The 13,547-nt window shown below is 45.1% G+C and overlaps 1 protein-coding gene across 2 annotated transcripts in view; it reads left to right on the top strand.

Moving 5' to 3' along the window:
* LOC117366017 (tyrosine-protein kinase receptor UFO-like) overlaps positions 1-10,708 on the top strand; it is a 59,965-nt gene extending 49,257 nt beyond the window's left edge. For both annotated transcript variants that reach the window (XM_033957043.1, XM_033957044.1), the window contains exons 10-14: positions 4,512-4,633; positions 5,753-5,862; positions 8,090-8,249; positions 8,890-9,026; positions 10,009-10,708. In XM_033957043.1, coding sequence (XP_033812934.1) covers positions 4,512-4,633; positions 5,753-5,862; positions 8,090-8,249; positions 8,890-9,026; positions 10,009-10,258 — 779 coding nt within the window. In that variant the 3' untranslated portion in view covers positions 10,259-10,708. The remainder of the gene's footprint in view (positions 1-4,511; positions 4,634-5,752; positions 5,863-8,089; positions 8,250-8,889; positions 9,027-10,008) is intronic.
* The last annotated feature ends 2,839 nt before the right edge of the window (positions 10,709-13,547 follow it).

Raw genomic sequence — 13,547 nt, forward strand, 5'->3', positions numbered from 1 at the left:
TTGGTGAATTCGTTTTTTAAATCATTGGTTTCTCCTGCATATATATTTATATCCTTTTGCATTTGTCCACATTAAATTTCATCTGCCATTTGGACACCCATTCTTCCAAATTCCTACAGTCTGCCTTCAATTTTTCACAATCTGCATGCGTTTTAACAACTTTGAACAGATTAGTGTCACCTGCAAATTTAATCACCTCACCCATCGTTCCAATTTCAAGATCATTTATAAATAAGTTTAATAGCACTGGTTCCAGTACAGATCCCTGCAGCACTCCACTATTTACCCTCCTCCATTGAGAAAAATGGCTATTTAACACTACCCTCTGTTTTCTATCTGATAACCAATTCCTAATCCACAACTAAACGTTACCACCTATCCCATGTCTCTTTAATTTTCTCAGGAGCCTCTCATGAGGAACTTTGTCAAAAGCTTTCTTAAATCTAGACACACTATATCAACTGTCTTACCTTTATCCATGTATGTATGTATGCATATATTGTATGTATTATTTTTTTGTGATTTTATTATGTGTGTCATGATGTAATCCGTGTAGAATTGTTGGATATGCAGACTATACATTTTTAAATAAATAAATGTTTATTCACACCTTCAAAGAAGTCTAACAAATTGGTGAGGCAATTTAGCCTTTTTATAACTGTCTTATTTTCTAGAGAAGGGACCTTCCTCTGATGGGCATTAAGTTGATACCTTGCTGTGGTTTTCAAAGGAGCAAGGCTTTCCTGTACTTCCTGACATTTCCTGTTCCAGAAGTCATCCCCCAAAGATAGTTTGCCAAACTTAAGGTCCAGCTGACCCATCGCATCCTGTGATTGATTTTTAGAAGACTCGATAGTGAATGATTATCAATTTGGGTAAAGGGCTTAAAATAAAAGAACATAAGGAAAAAATAATAATTAGAATGTGATCGGTCCAGGATGTAGAATGATGTCTACAATCCTCAACCATCAAAATCAAAGATACGGGATAGAAAATCAAGATCCTGACTATGTGTGACAGTTGACACCTTGTGCATCACCTTCTTCTTCCACCTATATCTCCAATCAGTGTCTGAGAGTCAAACTTATATGTTTAAGTCACCCAATACTAAGAGGTCCGTATAATTAACAGGCCTCTGCAATTAAATGTACAACTTCAGAAAGAGTAAGAGATGAACAGTTAGAAGCCCTAAAAACTACCAGGAGCACTAAAGACCTTATACCTCCAGATTTAGTCAAAAGATGCTCACATCCTGGAACTGAAAGTGTCTCCTTTAGTTCAAATTGACAAGTCTGACAGTACATAAAAGGAAATCCCTCCCTGTTCTACCCCTGGCAGCTTCATGACATAGCTCTAAGATGTGTTTAATGTTATTCTGATTTCTTAGAATTGTAGTGCCGCAATCTTTTCCTGCCATGACATGTGAGCAATGCATTGTGTGTAATGTAGTCTCATACATGCTGCAGCCACTTTTCCTTACCTGTATAAGCTTTGTTTCTAGTAGTCTTTTTCCTGCAAGACATCCCTTTTCCTCTCATCTAAGCTTGAATCTTTTATCTCACTGCTGTACTTCCTGGTCACTTCTACAACCTTTGCACTGATGGGTCTTCTAAGGTATGACCTCTCTTTGCTTAGGGTTACCGTATTTCTTCTGGTAAAAAAAGAGGACATGTGACCCCACAACCATTCCCACCCCAGCCCTGCCCTATTCTTTCCAAGCCCCACTCCACATGAACCTCCTCCTTTCCTTCCCTGAGCTCGGGGCCACATCTGGAGGGCCTCCGAACATGCGTGGATGTCACATGCATATGAACATGTGTGGATGCCTTCCAGACATAGTCCTGAGCTCCTAAACCTGGAAAAAACTTCTATGTTTAAAAAAAACACCCAGACACCTGGATAGTCCTCTAAAGAGAGGAAATGTCCAGGTAAATCTGGACATATGGCAACCCTATCTCTGCTATCTGGTGCCAAGCTCTGTCCCTATTGGGCTCTTCCCTTCACTCCCCCCTAACCTTATAGGTGTTCCCTATGGATCTTTGTCTCAGGGTCAGTCACACCTTACCTTCCATCTGAAACACATGTGGCTCTATTCCCTGAATAGAGGACCAGCCTTTTTACCTGAAGCTATCTGACCACACACATGATAATTCAGCATTTCATCTCTGGAACTTGGAATATCTTACTATCTATTTTTTCCACCTCTATCACAAAGCTTCTGTTCTTCAAACTAGAGAATGATATGGGAACAAATTTTTCCCCGTCCCCATTCCTGCAAGCTCTGTCCTCATTTGCACTTTAAAATCATAACGGTTCAAAGCTTGTGCGGTTAAGGCAGAGTTTACAGGAATGGGGCAGGGACAGGGATAGCGACAAAACTCACAGGGACGGAATGGGGAAATTGAGTTCCTGCGGGGATGGGGGAAAATTTGTCCCCATGTCATTCTCTACTTCAAACCTTCATCTTCAGCTGACTGTGAGTACGTCTACTATATTTACTCAATAAAATATATATTTAGAAAATTATAAGGACTTTTTTTTTTATAAAAAATGTTATTTATATACCACTTATAGCCTAAATGGTTTACATTCAGGCACTCAAGCATTTTTCCTTATCTGTCCTGGTGGGCTCACATTCTATCTAATGTACCTGTGAGATTAAGTGACTTGTCCAAGATCACAAGGAGCAGAGTGGTATTTGAACCCATAACCTGAGGGTGTGGAGGCTGTAGCTATAACCACTGTGCCACACACTCCCTATGTGTGTTGGTGTTCTAATGTTTAGCTCTCTGGAAAGTATAACATATACACTTCTCCCTCCGTATTCGCGGGAGTGATGCGGGCAGAACATAGACGTGAATACCGAAAAACCGTGAATAACTTTTTGCATGTTATTCACGGTTTTTCGGTAAAATAGACCTGAAAAAGATAATAAATCGTGAATAACCCGACCTGCGATTTGCTCCGTACAACGCCGGGAGCATCAATTTCCTCCATGAACCACTGGGAGGGCTGAGTGCCCGTACTAGGCTCTATCTTTCCACAGTGAGCTCCTAATGCTCAAACCACGTCTCCACTCCTGCGCTCTTCTCAACCCCTCTGAGGGCCCGCCAAACTTTATTGCAAGGAAATCACCCTGCAGGCCGCACACATGTAGCAGGAACGGCGCCGAAAAAAGGGATCTTGTCTCTCTCTGATAGAGCCAATAGCCTCCTCCACAGTCTGTGCACTCATGGCAGAGTGACGTTCCCAATGCTTAAGCCACGTCTCCACTCCCGTTCTCCTCTCAGCCCCGGTGGGACTCACCAGATTCCATCGGCGGGGGACACTCTCCACTGCAGCCAGCACACTTGTGGCAAAAATGTCACAGGAAGAATCCTGTTTTACTCAGGTAGGGCTGATAATCGAAAAGTTAGTATTTAGTGGGGCAGCTCACTAACTTTCTCCAAACCAGCGTGGAGTCCAGGTCAGCTCCTTCCACAAGGGAGCAGCGATTTCCAATGTGAAACGCTGGGTTCAGTGATGAAAATTAGGGGGTGGATTCAACAGCCGAAAAATCGCGAATAAGCGAATCCGCAGATACGGAAACTGCAGATATGGAGGAAGATGTGTATTCACTTAGAGAACCCAGGACTAGGACAGCATGCTATAAGAGTCCAGAATACCACCCCCCACCCCCCATTTACTCTGCCTGTATGCTTGGATACAATAAAAATCATATGGGTACACCTGAGCTACAGTACCCGTATCTTCAGAATTCACTCATGTTTCAATAAAGTAACATGGTAAAGACCAGCATGGTCTATCTAGTCTATCCAGTACAACTTCTGGAGTTGTACATGCTGCTCTGTGCAAAACATGTATGTTACCTCCTCTATGCCTTTGTTTAGGATTATACAGATACCCACCACTCTATGTAGGCTACACCCCTCTGGCTATATAGGGATCCTCAGTGTTTATCCCACGCTCTTTGAATCCTGTCATTGTTTTTATCCCAACCACCTCCACTGGGAGGGTAGTCCAGATATCCAACATCATTTCTGTGAAAAAGTATTTCCTCGTGTTGTTTATAAAGTAAAGAATACCTAGAATAAACTCCTCTGTGAGATCCCAGATACCTGAGTTTTATTAACAACAGATGACATATTGATAAGACCCAGTTTATAAAAGGGAATTGAAGTCACCTCCAGATCTGATTGTGGATGGGGGAGAGTCATTAAATATCTGAGAGGAGGTTTGTCCAGGCTTGAATGTTCCAGACACATCACCATAGCTCAACACCTGGCAAAAGATGGCAGCTCCAGCACCTACAGCAGAGAAGCTTCTAGAACACTTGAGCCTGACACCATATCCATATAGACAGGAATCTGGCTGTACCCCTACCCTGACCCCTACATGCTCTTGGAAAAGAGACACTAATACTGTTGTGTACTGAATACTGACTCTGTACACAAGTGAGATAACAAGTAGAAAATGAATGTAACAAGCTGTCCTTGGTGTTTGCTCCTCAGGGATCTCCTTTGACCCTGTGGGTGAAGAGAAAACCCCTCTGCCAATGGTCATTCTGCCCTTCATGAAACATGGGGACCTGCGCTCCTTCTTGCTGGCCACACGACACCGCTACATCCCTGTGGTAAGGTTGCAATTAGCCACATCTCTCTCCCACCTAAAACCCAGAAGGCCTCCACCTACCTTGCTCTCCCTCTCTGGGTCTGACACAGCTTGTTTTAGAATCACAATACAACTATAGGTCTTATGAACACAACTATATATGTATCATAATTTTTAAAGAGAGGAAAAGATCTCAGATGCCTGCGCTGATATATAACAATAGCTGAATCAGCAAGTTAGCAGGCCAGGGTATTTTTCATTGATCTGAAAAACCTCTCAAAACTACTTTCATTAATGTTCACAACTCTCAATATATGTGAAAAGGATTAGGTCCCAATTCCTGCCCCATACTTTCTCTGTCTCTGTCATTTGGAAGTCAGGTACCTGGGGACATATCTTAAAGACCAGAAATTATCTTCCAAACATGTCCAATTTTATTGTGAGCTTTACATCCCTTTTATATCATTCTACATGAATCAATGTTGTCAGCATGTGTCAGCATGTGTCAGCATGTGATGTAAATGCAAACCATATATGGACACAGGTCACATGAAACTTTAAAGAAATCAGCATTTTTTCTATCTCAAGACTGGAGTCCAAAAGGTCGAAAGAGCCTTGGCCAGCAAAACCTCTTCTGTTTGCAAATTCGGCTTATAAAAACAATTGAAGTCACTTCACAAGATAACACACATCTTATCAAACATCAGAGAAGGAAAAACAAACAGGGTCTGGTTTTCTTACAGCTTCAAAACATAACCTAAGGAAAATTACCAAGGTTCATGATACGTGTCCCTTCAATATGAACATTAGAACTGGAAATCGGCACTTATCATTTAACATTGGCCGATGATAGATGGTCTGACGGGACCCAATTTGCCTGTCTTTAAGGCTTCTTCAGGGGTCTGTATTAATAATGCAAAAAAATAAGTGCAATAAGAATCCCGCTAAGGAGAAATATGTAATTGTTAATGAACTTTACAGTATACTCACCGTGAACTGCTCTGCATGTGCTGCTGATCAAAATGGCACCTGGCACAAACGAAACGCTGAGCATGCGCTCTTATACCTGTAACGTTTGCTTGTTGTAGACCTCGCTGTCTGTTCAGCTTCTTGAGCTTTGCTCTTTCCGTTCTGTCCACAGCATGTTCCCAAGCAGACTCAGCTGCAGTTCATGACTGATATTGCTGCTGGCATGGACTACCTGGCCGGGAAGGGCTTTCTGCATCGGGACCTGGCTGCCCGGAATTGCATGTGAGTGTGGACTGAGTAGTTTGTTTACATAACAGATATGTGTGTGTGTGTCTATGTGTGTGCATGTGTGTTGTGTTATGTTATGGGGCTTATTTTCAAAGCACTTAGATACACAAAATACCATAGAAATTTATGGCACTTTAAGTAGGGTTGGGGGGCCAGGCATTGAAGTAATAAGCACAAGACACTTTGAACAGCACTTTAAAGCACTTCAGCACATTATATCTTTGATTGCACTTTTTGCACTAGTTGCACAATCCATTAACGCTGCTATTGATTTTTTACATTTGTTCCGCCATTTTGGTTTGTATTGGATGGCTGGAGCTTGAAGAATATAATATGATTTACCATCTTATCATATGAACTGTTTCAGCGTTATTGGAAACTGAATCTGTATATTGTTGTAAAGGACCAGCGTTAGCTTTTAATATATGAGCTTGAAAGTTCAAAAAGAGCTGTGATTTATTAAAGAATAAACTTTAAGTAGGGTTACCAGACGTCCATATTTCCTCCTTTTGAGGACGTGTCTGTGGGACCGGACAGCTTTTCAAAACCTGGCACTTTGGCATGTGAGAAAAGGGGGCTGGGGCAAGAGGCTGAAAGGGAAAAGATGGGAGAAGGGGGCTGGGGGGGCTAAAAAGGGGTTTGGAGCTGGGGCTGAAAAAAGGGGACATGTGAGGGAGTTTTTTGGAAAAGAGACCTGGTGTAGGAGGCTATTAAAAGAAGACAGTTCGGAGAGGAGGGCTGGAGCTTGGGACTGCAAAAGGTGAGCTGTGAGAGACGGTGTCTGGGCCTGGATTTGGGGGCTGAAAAGGAAGACAGGTGTGATAAGGAGACTGGGGCTAGAACTGAGGGCTGGAAGAGCAGGTATGAGAAGGGGGTTAGGGTTGGGGGCTATAAAAAGGGAATGTGTGAGAAAAGGGAGCTGGGGATGAAAAAAGGGGGTGGTGGGAAAAGGGGGCTACAAAAGGGGACATGTGAGAGAAAAGGACTAGCACTGAAGCTGGGGGCTAAAAAGGGGGCATGTGAGAGAAAGGGGCTGAAGATAGGAGCTGGAAGAATAAGTGAAGATGCAGAAGCAAAGGTTGATGGGGAAAGGGGGAATGGAGCAGGAGTTCTGTGGAGGTGAAGGACAGAGAAAGGGGACAGATTTTTAAGTTGGTGGAAATAGGGAAGGTAAAAGGGGAAATGGGAGCCTGAATATGGGGGTAAGACATAAGAAGAATAGCCATACTGGATCAGACTAATCTATTCTAGCACCCGTTAATGTAACGGGCTTAAACACTAGTACATTGATAAAATACAATTGTGCATTAATTTTCTAGGGGCATAACTGAAACCCCTTCCCCTATCTTTCAAAGAGAGACCAGAGCTACCACTCTAATCATTCAAACAATAATAATCAAACAAGTCTCCTATTACCCTCAAGCTCACCCAACATTCTCAAATAACTATATGAAGGCCCTGGACCCTTTGTTGCTTCCAAAGGTACAACCTCTTTGGGCATGCATGACATGTTCCAAAGGCAGCACTAACTCTGTGTCAGTGATGTCAGTGGAAAGATGCAGAGTGATATTTAATGGCAGCAGCTCAGCATCTGGCCACATAGCAGAGAAGGTTCAACAGACAGAAATCCATTCCAGCTCCTGTGAATGATCAACTCCTCTGGTATCTTCTCCTCTCATGGCAGTCAGGATAACTCAATTTATCAGCAAACATGATTTGCATGCACTGTCACCATCTGTATGTATGCATCCTCTATTAAAAAAAAGAGGACGCCTGGTCCCTTCCCATTCTGCCCCATTCCGCCTCCAGCTCCGCCCAATTCCATCCCTAGCCCCACCCCCACACAAACTTCCCTGAGCCCAGGACTATGTTTGCATATGCGCTGACACCCTCCATACGCTGCCCTGAGGTCGGGGACTTCCAAAACCTGGACAAACTGCCAGGTTTTGGAGATCCCTCCATGCACCCGGACAGTCCTCTAAAAAGCGAACATGTCCAGGTAACCCTAGCATAGAAAAGTATAACATAACATAACGTAGATTCTTATATACCGCAATGACCTCACGGTTCTGTGTGGTTTACAGATCAAGAAATATTGACAATATAGTAGATCAATAACCAGGTACATTTGTCCACACACATATGTAGGATAGAAGTGTGTGCCCTGGTATAATACTTCTGTACTGCCTTTCTGACTCTCATCCTGTCATTTCCATTCCAGGCTGCAGGAGAATCTCAGGGTATGTGTGGCAGACTTTGGCCTCTCCAAGAATATCTACAACAGTGATTACTACCGGCAGGCAGTGACTGCACGCATGCCTGTGAAGTGGATGGCTATCGAGAGCATTGCCGAATCTGTCTATTCCAGCAAAAGCGATGTGGTATGAGGTCTGCTCTTGCTGTCCCACAGCCATTGCTCAATGAGAGACAGCATGTACCCAAATAACAACAAATATTCTGTGGGTAGCAGGTCTCTTTCTCTTTCCAACCTCCCCACCTGGGTTACCCCAGAGTCGGGTATGGCTTTTGTGAGTCTCCCCTGTCCCTAGTACCTTCTCCGGCACTGCAGTTTAAAAACTTCGGGCAGCCAGCAGCATTAGCGGCATGATGCTTCTGCCGTTGGCCTGCCCCAGAAGCCTTCACTTTGCAGCACTTCCTGTTCCCACGTAAGTGGAACGCTGAAGATTGAAGGCTTCCAGGGCAGGCCGATGGCAGAAGGATCACAATGTTAATGCTGCCTGCTGCCCAAAGTTTTTAAATTGCAGCACCACAGAAGGTATTGGAGACAGGGGAGACTCCCAAAAGCCATACCCAACTCTGGGTTGGGAGCTGGACTGGAGAGGGAGTGCAAAGCCCAGACAAACTCCCTCCAGTCCAGAAAACTGTCCAGACACCCAGACAGTCCTTTAATAAGAAGACATGTCTGGGTAAATCCGGACGTCTGGTAACCCTATCTATATGCCCTCGGGAAACGGTTGCTGCTGTGCTGTAATACATATCTTCTGATCTCTTCCTTAACAGTGGTCGTTTGGGATAACCATGTGGGAGATTGTTTCTCAGGGGAAGACCCCCTACCCTGGCATCCAGAACCACGAGGTTTATGACTTCCTGCAGGATGGGCACCGGCTGAAGAAGCCCCCTGACTGCCCTGACATGCTGTGAGTATTCTTTGCTCTTGCATATCCCCTCACACAATTAGTGATGGCTTTAGGCTTTAGTGATGGCTTTAGGGATTTTCTGCCTATAGGCAGGACAGTTACAAAGGATGGCCAAGAAGGATAACTATCCTACACACCAGGGATCTCAAAGTCCCTCCTTGAGGGCCGCAATCCAGTCGGGTTTTCAGGATTTCCCCAATGAATATGCATTGAAAGCAGTGCATGCACATAGATCTCATGCATATTCATTGAGGAAATCCTGAAAACCCGACTGGATTGCGGCCCTCAAGGAGGAACTTTGAGACCCCTGCTACACACCAACCTGGGGGAAGAAGAGGGAAGGCCATCACATTTCCCTTTTGACAGTCTATGAACATGCAAGCCAGAAAAGGAAGGGGGCACAATAAAAGTGATCCTTAAATGGGGTACTGCTTTGTCCAGTGACTGTTCTCTCCCTAGGCACTGCCAGTGTCACTGTTCCCCATCATTTACTATGGAAGTAGAAGGCTTGGGTGGTGTCTATGGTAGCTCTTGATGGCATAGTCTGCAATGCTAGAGTAGGCAAAAAATCTGGCACTACCAAGAAGCTCCCCGGGCCAGTCCTGTGTAGACCACAACTTATGTGAAACGCTGCTTACCTCAGTGCAGGGGTAGGCAATTCCGGTCCGCGAGAGCTGGAGCCAGGTCAGGTTTTCAGGATATCCACAATGAATATGTATGAGATGGATTTGCAAATCTATCTCATGCATATTTATTGTGGATATCCTGAAAATCTGACCTGGCTCCGGCTCTCGAGGACCGGAATTGCCTACCTCTGCCTCAGTGGGATGCATAATTGTACCAGCTCATAGGGCCAGGTAATGGGACTACCCTCATAGTTCAGAAATTCTTCCCTCAGAATGGGCCTGCAGAGAAATCCACACCTTGTATAGAAATTTATTTCTGTCTCTGCCCCGTCTCTCTGCATATGTTCCATCTCCAGGTATAATGTGATGTACAGTTGCTGGCTGGAGACACCCAATCATCGGCCATCCTTCTCTGAGCTCCATCGCATCCTGCTACATCTGTGCTCCTGGGTAGCCCCAATTACCGAGGAGGTGGAAACAAACTGGTACATAAATTCTGATCTGCAGCAGGAAATACAGGAGACTCCTGCTGCCCCTATCCAGCCAGAAATCGTGAAGGAGGAGGAAGATGGGCAGGCAGGGAACCCTTATTATATGGGGCCATAGGCCCTCTCAGGTACCTTCAAGAAACTCTCTGCTTTAGTGTGACCACAGGAGAGTCATAGTTAAGCTAATAAGTGTGTGGGGGTGATGGGTACTGGCTGCCTTCTATACCAAGAACTGCTCAGGTCTATGGGCACCTCTACTGCCTCAATAGAAGAACCCTACTGTTTGTGCCCTCCTTTCCTTAGACACAGCTGCTATTCCATGCTTTGGCCACTAGATGGGGCTGATCTTATTATCTCCCTTCTCAAAGTTCTGTAATGCAAAATATAATCTGGATATTGGGAAGTAAGGTTTTAAATCTTTTTGTCTTGTTTGTTATTCACCAAACCTACCTCAGAGCTTGTTGTCAAAAGTCTGCAGAATCTTTAAGAAACCAGGCTTGAGTTTAATGTTTACAGCACCTGACGACGTGTGTGGATCATTACGTAGCTGTACAGGATGACCCATTAAAGCGGCTCTAAATCGTGTCTTCACAGATGAATAAAATAAATGACTCTGAAAATCCCTTAATAAGTTCAATATGTAACAAAGGCAGGGGATGTCACTGTTCCATTTTGATACCCCCCACCCCTAAAAAAGATGAAATACAGTTTTGTAATTTTCACATCAGATGTTCAAAAGCATGTTATTGTGGTAAAGCTGGTTGTAGCCAGTCTAGTTTTTAAGTAGCATCAGCCTCTAATGCCCAAAAGGATTATCAGTGGCTTTTACCGAGAGATCAGAGAAGGTTATCATGCCGCTGTACTGGGCCATGGTGCACTCTCACCTGGAGTACTGCGTCCATCACTGGTCGCCGTACTTGAAGAAGGACACGGTACTACTCGAAAGGGTGCAGAGAAGAGAGACTAAAATAGTTAAGGGGCTGGAGGAGTTGCCGTACAGTGAGAGATTGGAGAAACTGGGCCTCTTCTCCCTTGAAAAGAGGAGACTGAGAGGGGACATAATTGAAACGTTCAAGATACTGAAGGGAATAAACTTAGTAGATAAAGACAGATTGTTCACCCTCTCCAAGGTAGGGAGAACGAGAGGGCACTCTCTAAAGCTGAAAGGGGATAGATTCAGTACAAATATGAGGAAGTTCTTCTTCACCTAGAGAGTGGTAGAAAACTGGAATGCTCTTCCGGAGTCTGTTATAGGGGAAAACACCCTCCAGGGATTCAAAACAAAGTTGGACAAGTTCCTGCTAAACTGGAACATACGCAGGTGAGGCTGGACTAATTTAGAGCACTGGTCTTTGACCTGAGGGCCGCCGCGTGAGTGGACTGCTGGGCAGGATGGACCACTGGTCTGTCCCAGCAGCGGCAATTTTTATGTTCTTAATGCATTAAAAGGAGCTCATTAGTATTAAAATGAGCACTCCATGTCATGCACAGCAAGGATCGCCTTATTTTTAGCATGCAAACTTTTACGGCAGGTCTGAGCTGTCATAGCATTAGTTTCCTGTCAGTGCCTGAGCACTGATTGGCTCAGATACAGACAGGAAAATTAAAAATAGGAAAGCTCAGCCCACAAATGTCCTCAAACCACAGTTTCACCTCCCCCCAGAGCCTTCCAAAATTGGCCCTGGTGGTATAGTAGCGGATACAATCCCTCCCGCCACCCCTGAACCCCCCCCCCCCAATTCCCCCTTCCCATCAAGCCCCCAAAAGAAAGCCTTGGTAGTCTAATGGGCTGGCCCCTCCAGCTCAAGGACCCTCCCCTACCTGGCCATATGGGGCAGGATCTCCCCCAAAACACCTCTGACCCCCTCCCTACCTTATTTTGAAGACCAGCAAGAGAGATGCCTACTCTCTCCTGCCTCAGGACACGCCTTTTCAAATGGTGGCTCTACCCCTGCCCGGTTCATCCTGGGAGGGGCCTAAAATTAGGCTGGTGTTTCTCTGGTGCTGTAGCGCCGGAGTTTTGAGCATCTGCTCCTAAGTAGCAGGAGAGAGATGACATTGTCCTCCCCTCCTCTACTCTAGCAAAGTGGAAAGGTTGGAATGGTTGGTGCACATTAGCAGTTCTTTTAGGGTGGGAGCAGGAAATGTATTTCCAGGTTCAAAGGAATATGGAGCAAGCTGTCTTAGCAGATAATTAAATTTGTTGATGATACAAAGTTGTGCAATCGCAAGAGGATTGTGAAAAATTGCAAGAGGACCTTGTGAGACTGGAAGTCAAAATGGCAGATGACATTTAATGTGAGCAAGTGCAAAGTGATGCATGTGGGAAAGAGGAACCCAAACTATGGTTCATAGACAATGGCGCAAAAGACAAAGGCGCGCGCCGACAACTGAGCGCAAGACGGAGGCGCGCACCGAAGAAAATTAGTTTTTAGGGGCTCCGACGGGGGGTTTTGTTGGGGAACCCCCCCACTTTACTTAATAGACATCGCGCTGGCGTTATGGGGGGTTGTAACCCTCCACATTTTACTGTAAACTTAACTTTTTCCCTAAAAACAGGGAAAAAGTGACGTTTTCATTAAAATGTGGGGGGTTACAACCCCCCACAACGCGGCGCAATGTCTATTAGTGATGTCCCCGACAGCTCAAATTGGCCAAATAAGCTCTCCAATAGCTCAGAGAGATTTTTTTCCTATCTCTCTTAGCTCGTTAATTGCTGGGACTCCCCTTGGGCATGCCCAGGCAGCCCTTCTTCTCCCGTTTACAGTTTCCGCCCGCTCCCAATGGTCAGATTTTTTCCATCTCTCTTAATTACCATCCACTTACCTCCAAAAGATGCCAGATTTATCAAAGAAATGCCCTGGCTGCAAGAAGAGGATGAGTACACCAGGATCCTCAAGACCTATGTCTCTACTGCCTAGGCATGGAACATGAGGACCAGCCCTGCTTGCACCGTGCCTGCATGTATCCATGCAGACGCAAACTCAGGAAGCAGGCCCTGAAAGAGGCACAGACCTCTAGCATGCAGAGAACTAGCATCAATGCCTGCTCTGACCACTCTGGGAATTCCATAAAAACCCTGACTGCCACAAGAGAGCCGGCCGACACCAGGGGACCCCTACTGGTGCTTAAGACCCCCCCCCCTGTGATTACTCCCTCATCAGGAAAAACATCCATGGCACCCCCGTGGCTGACTTATCCTACTTGCCCTAGGAAAACAAATGAGATGTGTGACCCTTGACAAAAGGGATTATAAGGAGAAAGTGATGAAAGCTAATACATTTAGGATGTTTCTAAAATGCCTCTCCACGCCCAGCTGTGCCAGAACACCAGCATTGCAGTACCAGAGCTTAGCACCCAGATCTACCAATGCATCTCAACAATGCCTTGCAGCACCCTCCAGCCCA

The sequence above is a fragment of the Geotrypetes seraphini genome, chromosome 8 (assembly GCF_902459505.1).
Source record: "Geotrypetes seraphini chromosome 8, aGeoSer1.1, whole genome shotgun sequence".
Classification (NCBI taxonomy): Eukaryota; Metazoa; Chordata; class Amphibia; order Gymnophiona; family Dermophiidae; genus Geotrypetes; species Geotrypetes seraphini.